Source organism: Calypte anna, chromosome 10 (genome assembly GCF_003957555.1).
Source record: "Calypte anna isolate BGI_N300 chromosome 10, bCalAnn1_v1.p, whole genome shotgun sequence".
NCBI lineage: Eukaryota > Metazoa > Chordata > Aves > Apodiformes > Trochilidae > Calypte > Calypte anna.
In genome coordinates, this window is record NC_044256.1 from 9306606 (window position 1) to 9319517 (window position 12912).

Consider the following 12912-nt stretch of genomic DNA (forward strand, 5'->3'; position numbering starts at 1 on the left):
GCTCCCACTCTCAGCGCTGCGGGTGTCCCCCTCCTCTCCCCTCCCCCGGTGCCGGTCACCTGCCGGGCCCGGGCGGGGCTGCCCGGGGAGGCCGGGCCGGGGCGGGCCGTGCCGTGCGGCGGAGGCCGGCGCTCTCCCGGCGGGACCAATGGGCGCCCGGGCCTGTTGCTATGCGGCCCTACTCTGCCTCTTTGTGGGAGAGGGGCTCGCTGCGGAGCGCCGGGCGGCGCGGAGAAGGTGTGTACCGGCAGGGAGAGGGCCGGTGCGGGGCCCCAGCCCCGGGGTGTCCCTGCAGGATGTGGCTGAGGATGTGCGGACAGCGGGGGCCGAAGGTCACCCCCGGGGGAGGGCGAGGGGAAGGGTGGCGGTGAGGGGGGTGGGGGGGAAGGCTGGCAGGCTCGGTAGTGCCGGACCGGACCGGCTGTCCGGGCGTGGAACAAGTTCAGGATGTGGAGGTGTGAGAGTAATCTGGAGGTTTTGTTGGGAGTTTTCCTATGAGAAGTGGTCTAAAATCCGTCGATAGGAAAGTTTGCCGGTCCGGTTGAGGTGGAGCAGCAGTCTGCTCTCCTTAGTCTGTAAATAGTGCCTGTAGAAAAACCCAGCAGTTTCACCATATGTTCTTGCTTTCGTTCCGTGTAATGAGGCTATGAAAGGTTGGGTGTCTGCGGTCTTTTCTTTTCGCCCTTCCTTTAAAAGCAAGCAGTGGAGAGCCTAAAAGTTAACTCTTAATTCATTACATTGTTAGGGCAAGAGTATTAAATAGCCTGGAACAGGGAGGGCATATTTTTAAGCCTTAAGAAGTGGGACATGTAGTTGAATGGCAAAGCTGCCAACAGTTATGCTTACGTAGCCATATGTAACTGCTGGAGTTACATTGTTATGGAGGAAAAAAAGCTCTCCTCCCCTCCCAAAAAGCACCCCGAAGCCTGACTGAGCTTCTTCTGTGCCTTGTTATGTAGGTCAAGTTTCTTTTTTTTTTTTTTTTTTTTTTTTTTTTTTTTTTTTTTTTTTTCCCTCACCAGCAGGAGGAAACTATTACAGTATTTTGATTTCTGCAAGAAACAATGCATGAAAGCATTATCAGCCCTTTGCCACTACTTGTTTATCTTGGGGCAAATGAAGCTGATGCAAATATGTCAGCTTTGGGGGCAACTAAAAATACATTTTTACTTAGCTTACTGATTGCTCAACTATATGCTGTGTTTAATGATGAAATGAGGATTATCTGTTCCTTTTTATGCAAGCCTGTTTTCTAAAAATGCAGTTGTTGTTCTGACCAGGTACTTGTGTATATTTTCATCCTAGGTCTCGAGCTTGTTGACATTGGTCTAAAAAGTACCTGAGCTCTGGCTCAGGTGAGCTTTCTGACATCTGATGTTCACCTCCTGATACAGGAGGAGGAACAGTTTTACTAATGTGCTGTGTATTGGGAATATTGGGTTTGAATCACTGAAGCATTTCCTTGTATCAAGTAGTAAGGAAATTGTGAGAGGACAAAGTGACATTTCATAGTTGCATATATTAAATTTTTAATGTGTTAATGTCAGTTTGCTATGTAGAAAAATGCCATAGATTAGGAGAGAGGGAAGCAAACTAGGTCCTTGGCTGAAATTCTGTTAAGCCTTTAAATTTTGACCCTATGTAACATTTTATTCTTCTGAGTACCACAAGTCTATTAAAGCTTAATAGCATGACTTACAGTGTGGAAACTTGTAAATAGCTGAATTATGCTGTGTGACACAGTTCAATTCTAAAACTATAAAAAAATGTTCTTTTGTTCTATGTGTTCTAAATTCTGTAGTAGGCTCTGGTGTCCATTTTAAAATGAGCAGTCTTTTACACAGCTTGAGAGTTGTAATGCCCTCATTTAGCCTCCCAAATAAAGTTTAAAAACAATTTTATGGTCCTGGCCATTCTCCCAGAATTTTTCAATGAGAAGCATATATTGTCTCTTTTGTAACTCTTTTACTTTTGCAGGTTACTGTTTAACTGCTTAAGGGCAGGCCTTGTAGGTGAAGGTTAATAGCATTGGAAAAATTACCCGAGGAGCTTCCACCATCATCAATTTCATCTGTTCTTTCAGAGCTCCTTGCATTTCTGATGAAGAAGTACATTCTCTGCCTTTGGTCTGCTAGCCTTATTCCTTCCCCTCCACCCCACCCTCTAAGTAATCCGGACTGCAATTACTGAAACAAACCTTCTGAAGCTGGAGTTAGCCTCACTAGCTAGGAGGAGGATTTTGGGTGGTCAAACATGTTCTGACAAAGTTCCACAAGATAAATTACCCACCTCTTAGATAACAATGAACAGGTTGTAACATCAAAGTTTTAAGACATGAAGTAGGGAAGCACTAAGAGAAGATGAATACAGAAAGAAACTGCATTAGAAGGGGTCAGACTCCATAAAAATAGTTTGCTCTGGGCTTTTTGTTTTGTCTTTTTTTAAATTTCAATTAAAATAATGGGATTCTTAATCTACATTCCTCACCTGAGCATACTTCCTAACAAGTCCTACACTTTTTTTCCCGTGTGCTTTTTTAAAGTATCCTTACAGCTAGTTCTGTTCTAGCAGGAGTACTGCAGAAGTTTCCATCTTGTAGGTGTGGTTTCTAACTGGCATTTTGTTGTAATAAAGTTATAAGAATTATCAGCTCCTACTTAACCTGCAAACTATATATCTAATGTTTAATGTGTTCTCGATAAAAATAAAATTCTTGAATTCTTGAGTGTTTCTATCTCTTCTCCTTGTGAATATTCTTTAAAAGCTTTATATTAACTGTGCATTTGCACCGTTTGGTTTGTTTCTCATTTTCTTGTTTTTCAGTCATTCTGGGGAAATAATAAAAAAGCAGCTCAGTGGCATTAGTTGGTACCTCACACGTAGGCAGAAAATGTGCTTAACAGTTCTTCACCAGTGTGACTCTGTTTATCTTGGGCTTAGGTATGCCATCAGTGTTCCCATAGCTTCTTGGAGTTGAACCAAGGCTCTGGATTTGGCATGGTCTGATACTCAGAAAGCTGCCCTGGATGTAATTTACCAAACCTTTGCATTTGAGAATGCAAAGGAGACTTTTCCTGAACATATGGGGAAAAAAAAACCCCAAAACACTACCTCTTTCAGACACTTCTAGACTGTTTAGTTGCATTATTCTCATTGGAACAAGAAGTATTGAAACTGTCTGGCTTTTGATTTGATACAGCATCACATGGGTCTCTAAACCATTGCATTTTATCAAATCTGTCCTGTGTGCATGTGGTTTTATCTACCAGATCTCTCATCTTTGTAGAATCTGAGAAGACATCTTGGCTAGTGCTGTCTCTGCACCAGGTCTTGCCACGCTGAGGCTGCTGGTGTTTACAACAGGCTGATTGTCATCTGAATGAAAGTCTAGCCTCTAAAGTACTATTTTGTTATTTGGTTGTGTAAATAAGTGTTCTGATGCTCTGTAACTCTCTTTCCATATTCCCCCATGCATACTTTTCAGATTTTTCTTCTACCTGTGGGATCTGAGCTTTGCTGGCTGTGCCCATGAACAGAATGCTTTGAGCATACATGATGTAGCATTTCCTTGAAAAAAAAGTGAAAAAAGGACTTCCTGCTGAAGGCCTCTTATTTGCACCTAGTAGTATTGATTTTTTATTTCTTTTGTGTGTGAAGTAGTTTTAGGAAGAGTAAAAGAAACAGTTGTGTTGTTCCCTTTTTGTCATTGTATAGCCTCCCACTTTCTTTGGAGAACATGGGGAGTGAGGAGAAACAAGAGTGGCCTGTTCTCCTAGGACTAGATTCAGAAAGAGTCAGTATTCTCCTTCAGGTCATGGAGATTTGAATTAAGATAATGAAGTCAAAATAAGGGAAAAGGTTTTTAACTCCAAAATTCTAAGCTTGGGAATATGAAAACTAGGCTTGTTTTCTTCACATATATATATATATATATAGTAGTCAAATTTCTGATTCTTGTTGAAAGATAAAAGGTAGTGTTTCCTTGCTAGTAACATGTAGTTGAGTCTATGCTGTTCACACTCTGAAAACTGCTTTCTTCTGCATTATTGAGAAGATGGGATATAAAAGATTGAGGGATGCTGTGGAACTTGGGAGTATAACATATAGTGCAGTATGCTTAAAGAAATGGCCTCTTGCAGTTTAGCCACATCCTCTACTGTCTGATGAAATTCTTTTTTAATTGATGTCTAACAATAAAGTTGCTGCTTCCAGATGGTGTCTGCATAAGTGTATAGCTTCTACTTGGTGAGAAAGGGGAATATTGACTAAGTTTAGGAAATGGTGGTCATCCTACCTGAAAGATAACTGAGCCCTTAGATGAATTTTCACATTAATTAGGAGCTTTACAAAAGGGATGAAGGTGGGGAGTTAGATTCTGCAATTTTAAATGGCAGGCACCAGCACTAACAAGCAAGACTGTTGTTAAATAGTTAATAACAGATGGCTGAACTTCTGATGCAAATTATCAGATAGAACAAGAGAAGTTCTCTGCATCCTGACCCAGAGACTCCTCACTGCTGCCATGGCAACTAGCACTTTTTCCTCTTCAGTTTTACTGAAGTTTATGGAACTGAAGATGACTTGTTGGTTTTACAACTTTAAAATAAATTTTAAACTGCAAAGCAGACCAGGTGGAGGGGGAGATCTTTCTAAATGGTGTCTGAAGGACTGTATATTTTAAATTGCCTGGCAGCTAAAGCATTAGTATAAATAACAAAAGTTTATAATCTGAGCAGCTCTCTCTGACTCCTATTTGCCTAGCTTAACAATGAAGGTTGCCTACTGCAGCCAGAATAACACTGCAAGAGGTAAAGGGTAAAGGAGGTAGGATGCTCTCTGTGTTTGACCTGGACATTGTGCAGAGGAGCAAGGGAGAACCCATAGTTTGTGGGGTGGATGTGATCTTTCATCTGACTTGTACTTGCAGCTGGATGTTTGTCCATCTTGGTGGGACTAATGTTGCTGTAAGATGGTGGGGATCACAGAGGGATCTGGAGATTTTGATGCTGGACAGTGTAGGACCTTCTCTGCCCCTTTTGTTCAGTTGTTAAACACGTGAGCCTTCTGGAGTAATATCTGCAGCCTCACTTCATCTGTGCTCTTTTTGCTGAGGTGCTTGCTGTCAGCTGCTGTGATCAGGATGCTGGAAGGACCCCGAGTGCTATCTTACCTGCTAGAGAGAAGTTACTCTACAGTTCCAGTACCTACTAAAATTAAGCTCAAAATAGAAGTTCAGTATATCTTTTTAGGGTAGGACACCTGAAGGAACGTTGATAAAGACTACATTTTATGGCACTGGAACTCCTCTGCTATGAGAGAAGTGTTTCTGAGGCAGGTTTTGATCTGGTCACCTAGGAAAGCTGTGAACAAGACCCATGCAGATTACTGAGCCTGGGTCCCTTCCCATAAAGCACAAATAACTTGTTGAAAGTCTGTTTTATAAATTCTTTGAAGAACATGCTCTTTCTTGCTGGTCTTTTGTGAGGTTCATCTGTGCCTGTTGGTCTTACAGTATGACAGGGGCTGCTTTACAGCATAAATTCCTTTGTGTAGATATATACCAAATTACTCTATTATCAAACTGTAGATCCAAAATTGTCATATTGCTTTGTCTAGATGGATCAAGGAATTCTTCAGGCTCTAGGTGTAAAACTCAGGGATAATATTGCATTTAAAGAGCAGAAAAGCAAATTCCTGGAGTTCTTACTTGAAGATTATTGTTATCTGTGGTATAAATTAAGAGGCACATTCATGTATCACATTTACTGAGTATTATGCAAGCATGGAACAGAAGACCATCCTCACCTCAGACCTTATGCAAGTATCAAACATGAAATCGATGGTTTCCAACAGAGGGCTGTAAAGAAACAAAGGGATAATACTGATGAGACAGATAAACTTATGCACCCAGCTACAGGCTAACAAGCCTTTATCACTGTAACAGAGAAGCTGAAAGCAGAGTGGTGTTGCATCAAGCCTGTTCTTCCAGACTACAGGACAACATGGGGGGGGGGGTGTACAAGTGATTAATCAGAGGCTAATTGGAAGTTTCTGCAATAGTGAGGGGGAGACAACAGGAATGGTGGTAAGGCATGTAAAATACTGGCAGTTTAAAAATTGCATTCTTGTGAAAGATGATGTTTTGAGAAGCAAAAAAGATAACAGGAAAATTTGTTTTCCTAGTAGGCACCAACCAGATGTACCTCCTTCCTGGCTGGGTGCTGGTGAGGCATAATCCTTTCTGTGTGTTTCACACATTTTTGGTGATGAATTCCATGAGAAATGCTGCAGGCACTGCTGGCACCTCCCCAGGCAGGCAGGTAGGTAAGGCACTGCCATCTGCTAGCCCAAGGCTGGGTGCCATCCTTGCAGGCCATCCAGAGGTCCCCACTGGCAGGGCATGTTTCCACCTTCCTCAGGGCTTGGAATGTGAAAAACTTATCTCTGAGGAAAATCTTAGTATTTCAGACCATGTTTTTCCACAGTTGTCAGGAGTAAACCCAACTCACACTGAAAGCAATTCTCTAAATGTTATTTCCTAGGAATCCAAGAGAGCACTGAGGGTGGAGTACACCAAATTGTACATTTCTTCTAGGGATAAAGAGGGCAGGTTTCTTGTTGTCTGCGTTCCCGTGCCAGATTCTGGTCTCTTCAAGATCAGTTACTAATTCAGATGGTAAGAATAAAATGTTCTGTGCTAAAAATCTCTGAGATATGTTTTTGCTCGTTCTTGGAGATAAGTGATTGCAAAAACCAGCTGTTTACAGTAATAGCCAATGTAGTCATATGTAAACTTAAAATTTTTGGCTATTCTACACTTACTTCTTCATTATCTCTTAAAAAAAAAAAAGATGCTTTTCCTCCAACAAAATTATGCTGTCACTTGATAGTAATGAGAAGTGTTTTCTTTATTGATTTCTAATAAAATCTCTGTATAATCTTTTTGGTAACTGAAAGGGTTGACAAAAGGTACAGCTTTCAGACACTTGGATTCTGTAATTTTTTGGGGGGCTTTTCGTACTCTGATGCTCAACTTGAGCATTCACAATTTATTAATAATCTATTAAACCTAACATGAGTGAATTCTTGATGTTGCCTGTGCTATGCTAGTAGCTAATGTGAAGCAGATAGTGACTTTTTGGCATTTCTGAGCTGAAAGCAGCTTGGAGTGTTTTTCCCTAAAAGAAACTATTTTTGACATCATCTGATTTAAGTTTCATTTATTATTTACTTTGGCTATTAATACCTTTTCTGTTGGTCCCAAATTCAACATCTTTTCCCCTGCTGTGAACTTCTGATTAAATATATATTTGCAAGTTATCAAAGAGGAACTTGGGTTGCTTTTTTTGTTTGTTTGTTTATCTGTGTTTGCTTATGTCGGTTGTTTTTGTGTAGAATACAACGGGGGCTGTGAAGGGCCTTGAGCTTTGGCTGGATAAAAGCTGTTGTTGTGCATGCTATTTTTAGTGTAGTGTTTTGTTTTTCCTAATAATTTTTTTGCTCAGTCAATTGACTCACAGGTCACCTGATTTTAGAGTATGCAAATGTAGAAGTCGGATCCTTTACTCTTCTTGTAAGCTGCTGGTTTATCTTGAGGAGCAGGGTACTGCTGCTGGTGAGATTGGGTTGGAAGTGGTCGTGGAGGGGTGAGCCCTGTCCCTTCGGTTCTCTGGAAAGTATGTTCTAAGAATACCCGGTACAGGGTGTTACAAAACACACGTGCAACCAATAAACTTGGAGTGGAGGCCAGGGAGAGTGGGTGACTCGAGGTCAGTGCTGTGCAGGGAGACTTTTGCCTGCTGGCCTTCCCCCTGCCTGTCTGCACTCCTGCCAGCAACAGCACAGTCATCCCTGAACTCACTTTTTCCCTTGAGAAGGGAGAATTGTTTTTTTGAACAGATATGCTATGAACACACCACTATTATTCTTGCTCTAGTAGTGTTAATTTTGGCACTTCAGACAAGTGGCTTGCATCTAGCATTGTTATAAACTTGTTTTGTTCCATGAGATGCCCAGTGGCTGGATGTTTCTGGAAGACTTCAAAGCCACAGTTCGAGCCTGGCAGCATGGTTGGATGAAGGGGAGAGGGAAAGCAGACACTTAAATTTTTTTAAGCAAACAAGTTATTTGAAATTTCACTGTTCAAGCAGACCAGGGTTTTAAAGAGGTACTTTCCAAGATTTGTGTATGTGGAGGAAAAAACCTAACAAAGTCTGAATGCTCCAGAGTTTCATTAGTCTGATTGTTTATTAAAATCTTAAAGCAAATCTGAACTCTTACAAGATAAATGACACTCAGCTAGATCCTGGCAATTCTTCAAGTTGCATGGAAACAAAGAGGAACAAAACCTGCATCCATCAAGCTATTCAGTACTTGCACAGATGAAATAGGTCTAGACATGTAAAATGACTATTCTGATGGTTTGTGCTGAACTAAAAGTTCATTATGGCCCAGGCAGTTGCAGATTTTTAATTCCTGACCCATGAAGTTTATTAAGCCTCATGGAAAATGGCACAGACTTCCATCCCCTCTAGAATTTAAAATTAAAGCTGGATCTCTTGTTAACTGAAACAGGGGTGTCAGCTGACCTGAGTAACAGTGCTGGCATTCTGAGGCATTTCTTTTAATAACATTATAGTTTTTATTGGTTCTACTGCAACAACAGAGTATTTGAATTATGTTGTGTGCCCTTGAAGGAGAAGGGTTGCTTTTTGGGTGGGTGCAGGGCTTATCACTGTGCTGGAAGGTTGCTGATAGCTCCTCTTTTGCATGCCTACCAAACTTGTTATGCTAGTAACAAAACCAAAACCTTTTGAAGATGTGACACATCTAGATGATGATCTTGTCCCTGAAGAAATGACATACTAGTCATGCACATGGGAGGCCACAGGTTTTTTTAATAATCTTTTAATAGACCAGATTACTTTTACCAAAAAGTGGACTAGGTCATAGATGTTTGGTGGTTTTTTTGTTGTAGTTTTGTTGTTGTTTTTTGTCCCACAGCCTTTTCTGGCTTACTGTCATTTTGAGACTTTTTATTACCACAGTAAAACAGAGAAATTGGAGCATCTATTAAAAATACTGATAGCGAGCTATGAGGAGGTTTTAAAAGTACAAGTTTCCTCAGTAGCCTTTGCAAACAGTCACCTTATATCTTTCTGTACATTGAAAAAATACTTTTCAAGAGGTTAAAAGCAGGGAGGAATTTCCAGGGGTATCTATCCTGTGCTAGTTTAAGTCAGCTTAATAAATAAGTAGTTCCTGACTCCAAAGTCTGAAGATCCCCATTGCTTGGGCTTGTAGGCACCTGAGTTTGGCTTTTGTCTCGGATAAGTTTTCAGACTGTGGAAAGCTGAGAGCTTTAATACTTAACAAAACATCACGTGCTTTGACAACAATGTTGAATTGAAGTCTGAGTGCTTGGTGAAGGGTTTCCATAATGTGCCATCCTGTAAGTCAACATAGTACTTTTTTCCAGGGGTTTCCCTGGCTACAGTGGCTGTGGCAACCTTGCTGATTCCACCCAAAAATGAGTCAGTGCTTTCACGTTGCACTATTTAAATTCACTCTGGTTTACTTTCAAGAGGTCTGAATATAATCTGAAGCAAATGGCATATGATGTAACCATTCTGTCTCTTTCAGTGATCTTGGAGAAGAATCCCAGCTTGTGGCTGGTGATTGTAAACCAAAGTGGAACCTGTGCTCACACAGGGCATACCAGCCCTTCCCCAGCAGGAGTTTTGTGTGCTCCCATTAATTACAGTTTTGTTCAGGCCCTCAGTGACTCTTCCAAATCATTAACTCAGTCTTTGAGAGCTGAAGATGACTTTACATCTTCCCGTAAATTGTTATTTTATCAGTATTAACAGGAAAATAAGCACAAGAACACTCAAAGGTATAATGCCAAAGTTTCTAAGCCTAATAAGTATTTCAGATGATGAGATAAAGCATGAAATACTCCAGATGGGTTAATTATTAGTATTGGTGGGGAATATTTAAAAACCAACCTTTTTTGGTAAATATAATTCTGCATCACTATGAATGCTGTTCCCAAAGATACTTGTGCATATTGTGGAGATGATAATTTACAGAAGAACTGAGCAACACCTGAGCAAAAAAATCTGGTGAGTGCAAGATGCAGGCATGTCCTGTTTTGAGCAGAGGGCTGCTTTCTCTGGCAGCTTTCATAAGCATTGAAATACCTATTGAAGGATTTTTAAACAGTCCCATGTTGTTTTCTGAGAGTGATTTATTATCACAAATTACTTTTTTCCATCTTTAAACCAATGTCTCTATAAAATAATGCAGAAATCTGCAAATAGTTGAATCATTTTCAAGATGGATTGTTAAACAAATTAAAGAGGAAACTTATGTCTGTCGTACTCAATTGTATTGTGTTTAAGGCTTCAAATAAAACTGCTGGCATACATTTTTATTTATGTATTACAAAAACGCTGTCACAGCTGGAATTTAATACAGAGCTGCCATTAACCTGTTTCATGGAAGGGACATCTTGGCTTCCAAATGGAGCTAGACCTTCCAGTACTCAGCTGCTGCAGCTGTTGTATGGATGATGTGCCTTCAGAAAGAGATGAGACTTATCCAAATTCATGTGCTTTTTCATTGTGATAATTCAGGTTGGGTTTCCTTTGGAAAGAAAGCAACAACTATGGAGCAGTATGGTATTTACAGCTAATATGAAGCTGAGCAAGTCGATGAAAACCTTCAGGCTTTGTCTTTAGCCATGCAGTTGCTGCTAAGCTGGATCCTGAACTAGGGACCAACAATATAGTGAAGATGGTCATCAACCATCATCATCCTCATATCCAAAACAAGGCTTCCCCTTGGCTGAGGAAGCCTTGATGAAAGATGAAAGAGTTACCAACATCAGGAGGGGACTGTGATAAAAAGATTGAATGTATGTGTAGAAATCTCATACAGGAAAATCTGTATTTTAATATAAAAGTGTTTAATCGTTTTTCCAGAAAACACCTTAAAAATAAATTTTTGTGTATTCTGTAAGCTTAAGTACACTTTGTTTTCTGTTCAGGGTTGACCTACAGCTCCTTCAGGTTCCCAAACCGAGCGTGTTTGATGCAGTTTCACGTGATGGTGGCAGTGAGTGTGAAGAGGTCTGATATCCACATTGCCCTTGCTTCCTCCTGTGAAATAGGATGGAATTTAAAACAGGAGTATTGCAATATTTTTTTCAGTATAATTCTGCAAAATTTACATCAGTGTATTTACAAGGCTGGTAAATCACACTATTGATGGTGAGAGTGATGTTAGATATAAACCCTTTTATTAATTCCACTTAAGCTCAATGTCTGTTCTGTACTTCATGCTATCTACTTATGGTAAAAAATGTTTTCTCCTAATTGTTTTCTTTTATGAACTAACAGAAATAACTGAAAAAATAGTTTTACAGAAGTATTTTACAGAATAGTTTTACAGAATTAGAAATCCCATTGCATTGTCAGGTTTTTAAAGTTTGTTCTGTTTGGTGTTTTTTTTTTTAACTTCAGGTGTTTTTTTCCTTCCACAACATGTCCTAATATAATGTAATTTAGTCAGAGAACCAGCTCGGGGAATAATGTAAAAAGCTGGGGAAGAATTAATGGAAACCTTGGAAATTACTGTTCCTGATAGGCATATTTGTTTCATTAGAATATAACTGAAGAGTTTGGGGTTTTTTTTGTAGTTGTGTAGTCACACATAACAAAATCATAATCTAGGAAACTAATGTAGAGAAAACCACAAACTGCTATGAGCTTAGTAAGGGCATTAGCTGAGACAACTCCTCGTGGCTTTCAGGACCTGTCCTGTATAGCATGTTGGTACAAGTGACATCTTTTGTACCTTGTTATATAGACTAGTAAGTGTAGGGATCACCAGCAGGAGTATGTTCTGTTCCTCCAACTGGCTTATATTGAAAATGCTAAAGGTTGCAACACTTAAAATTTTAGCAAATCCCTGAAATTTCAGCCCTTGCTTAGCCATGTCAGGTTACAGTGGAACATATTTTAGAATATACAAGTTCTCTTGTAACCTTTGGTGAAGTTTGAAATGAGTCTCAAACTTCACATTTTCAGGTATTGCTTTCCTTCTAAATACAGATGGTGAAAAATAATGCCTGGCCTACTTTAGAATTTTATTTCCTTGTGGAGCAATAAGAAAATTCAGTTTAACTAATGTGTTCTTAAGTATTTCTTTTCTTTGTTCAGTTAAGGGAAAATAAAACCAGTTTTCCAGATCAAAATGCAAATATCGAATCCACAGTTTGACTTAATGCCAAAAAAATCAAAAGAAGCAGGTTAAACTGTTGTTGCTTAGGTAAAAATAGAAAGCTACAGTTGGAAGAAAAGTGACTCAGTAAGCGGTATGGTGATGGCAAAATAGGATGTCAGCCAAAACGCAGGAAGCAAGATGGGAACACCCAGATCAGTTTAACAGTCTGCATTTTATGCTCTCAAAGAGAGGTAGTTTCTGCAGGAAATTTAAGCTTTAAATTAATTTAACTGGATTTTATTTCTGTACTCATGAAGCTGCTCGAAACTGAAGAGTTTGAGTAAAATGTGAATTGTATGGGGTTTTTTCCCAGCCCAACTTTAAGACCAGTCTCTTTTCAGAAACATTATTTACAGTCAAGCTGCCTTAGGATTAGCTCAGGATGCTGTGAGAGCCATCCAGCAGCAGCACACATGTACCAGGGAGTTACTGCAGTGCTGCAGTCTGGGCTGGAGCTGATGGCACTGATTGGTACTGATTGACTTTTATTACTCTGGAGTAACATAATCAGCTGCCATGTAGCTGTGTCTTGATTTTTTAAAATCCCCTCCTACTTAAAAGGTGGTGTGCTTTGCTTTGTGTTGTTTTTTTGTTTAATTTTGGTTTGTTTTTTTAAATGATACA

General features: G+C 39.9%; 1 protein-coding gene across 2 annotated transcripts in view; it reads left to right on the forward strand.

Annotated features, from left to right (window-relative positions):
* The window catches only part of FAM214A (family with sequence similarity 214 member A), a 46655-nt gene that overhangs the window by 11699 nt on the left and 22044 nt on the right, over positions 1–12912 (forward strand). Inside the window, exon 1 of one of the 2 annotated variants that reach the window (XM_030456728.1) lies at positions 142–237. The exons of the other annotated variant lie outside the window; for it this stretch is intronic. Coding sequence (XP_030312588.1) covers positions 171–237 — 67 coding nt within the window. The 5' untranslated portion in view covers positions 142–170. Of the gene's footprint in view, positions 1–141; positions 238–12912 lie in introns of those variants that run through there. 2 annotated transcript variants of the gene reach the window in all.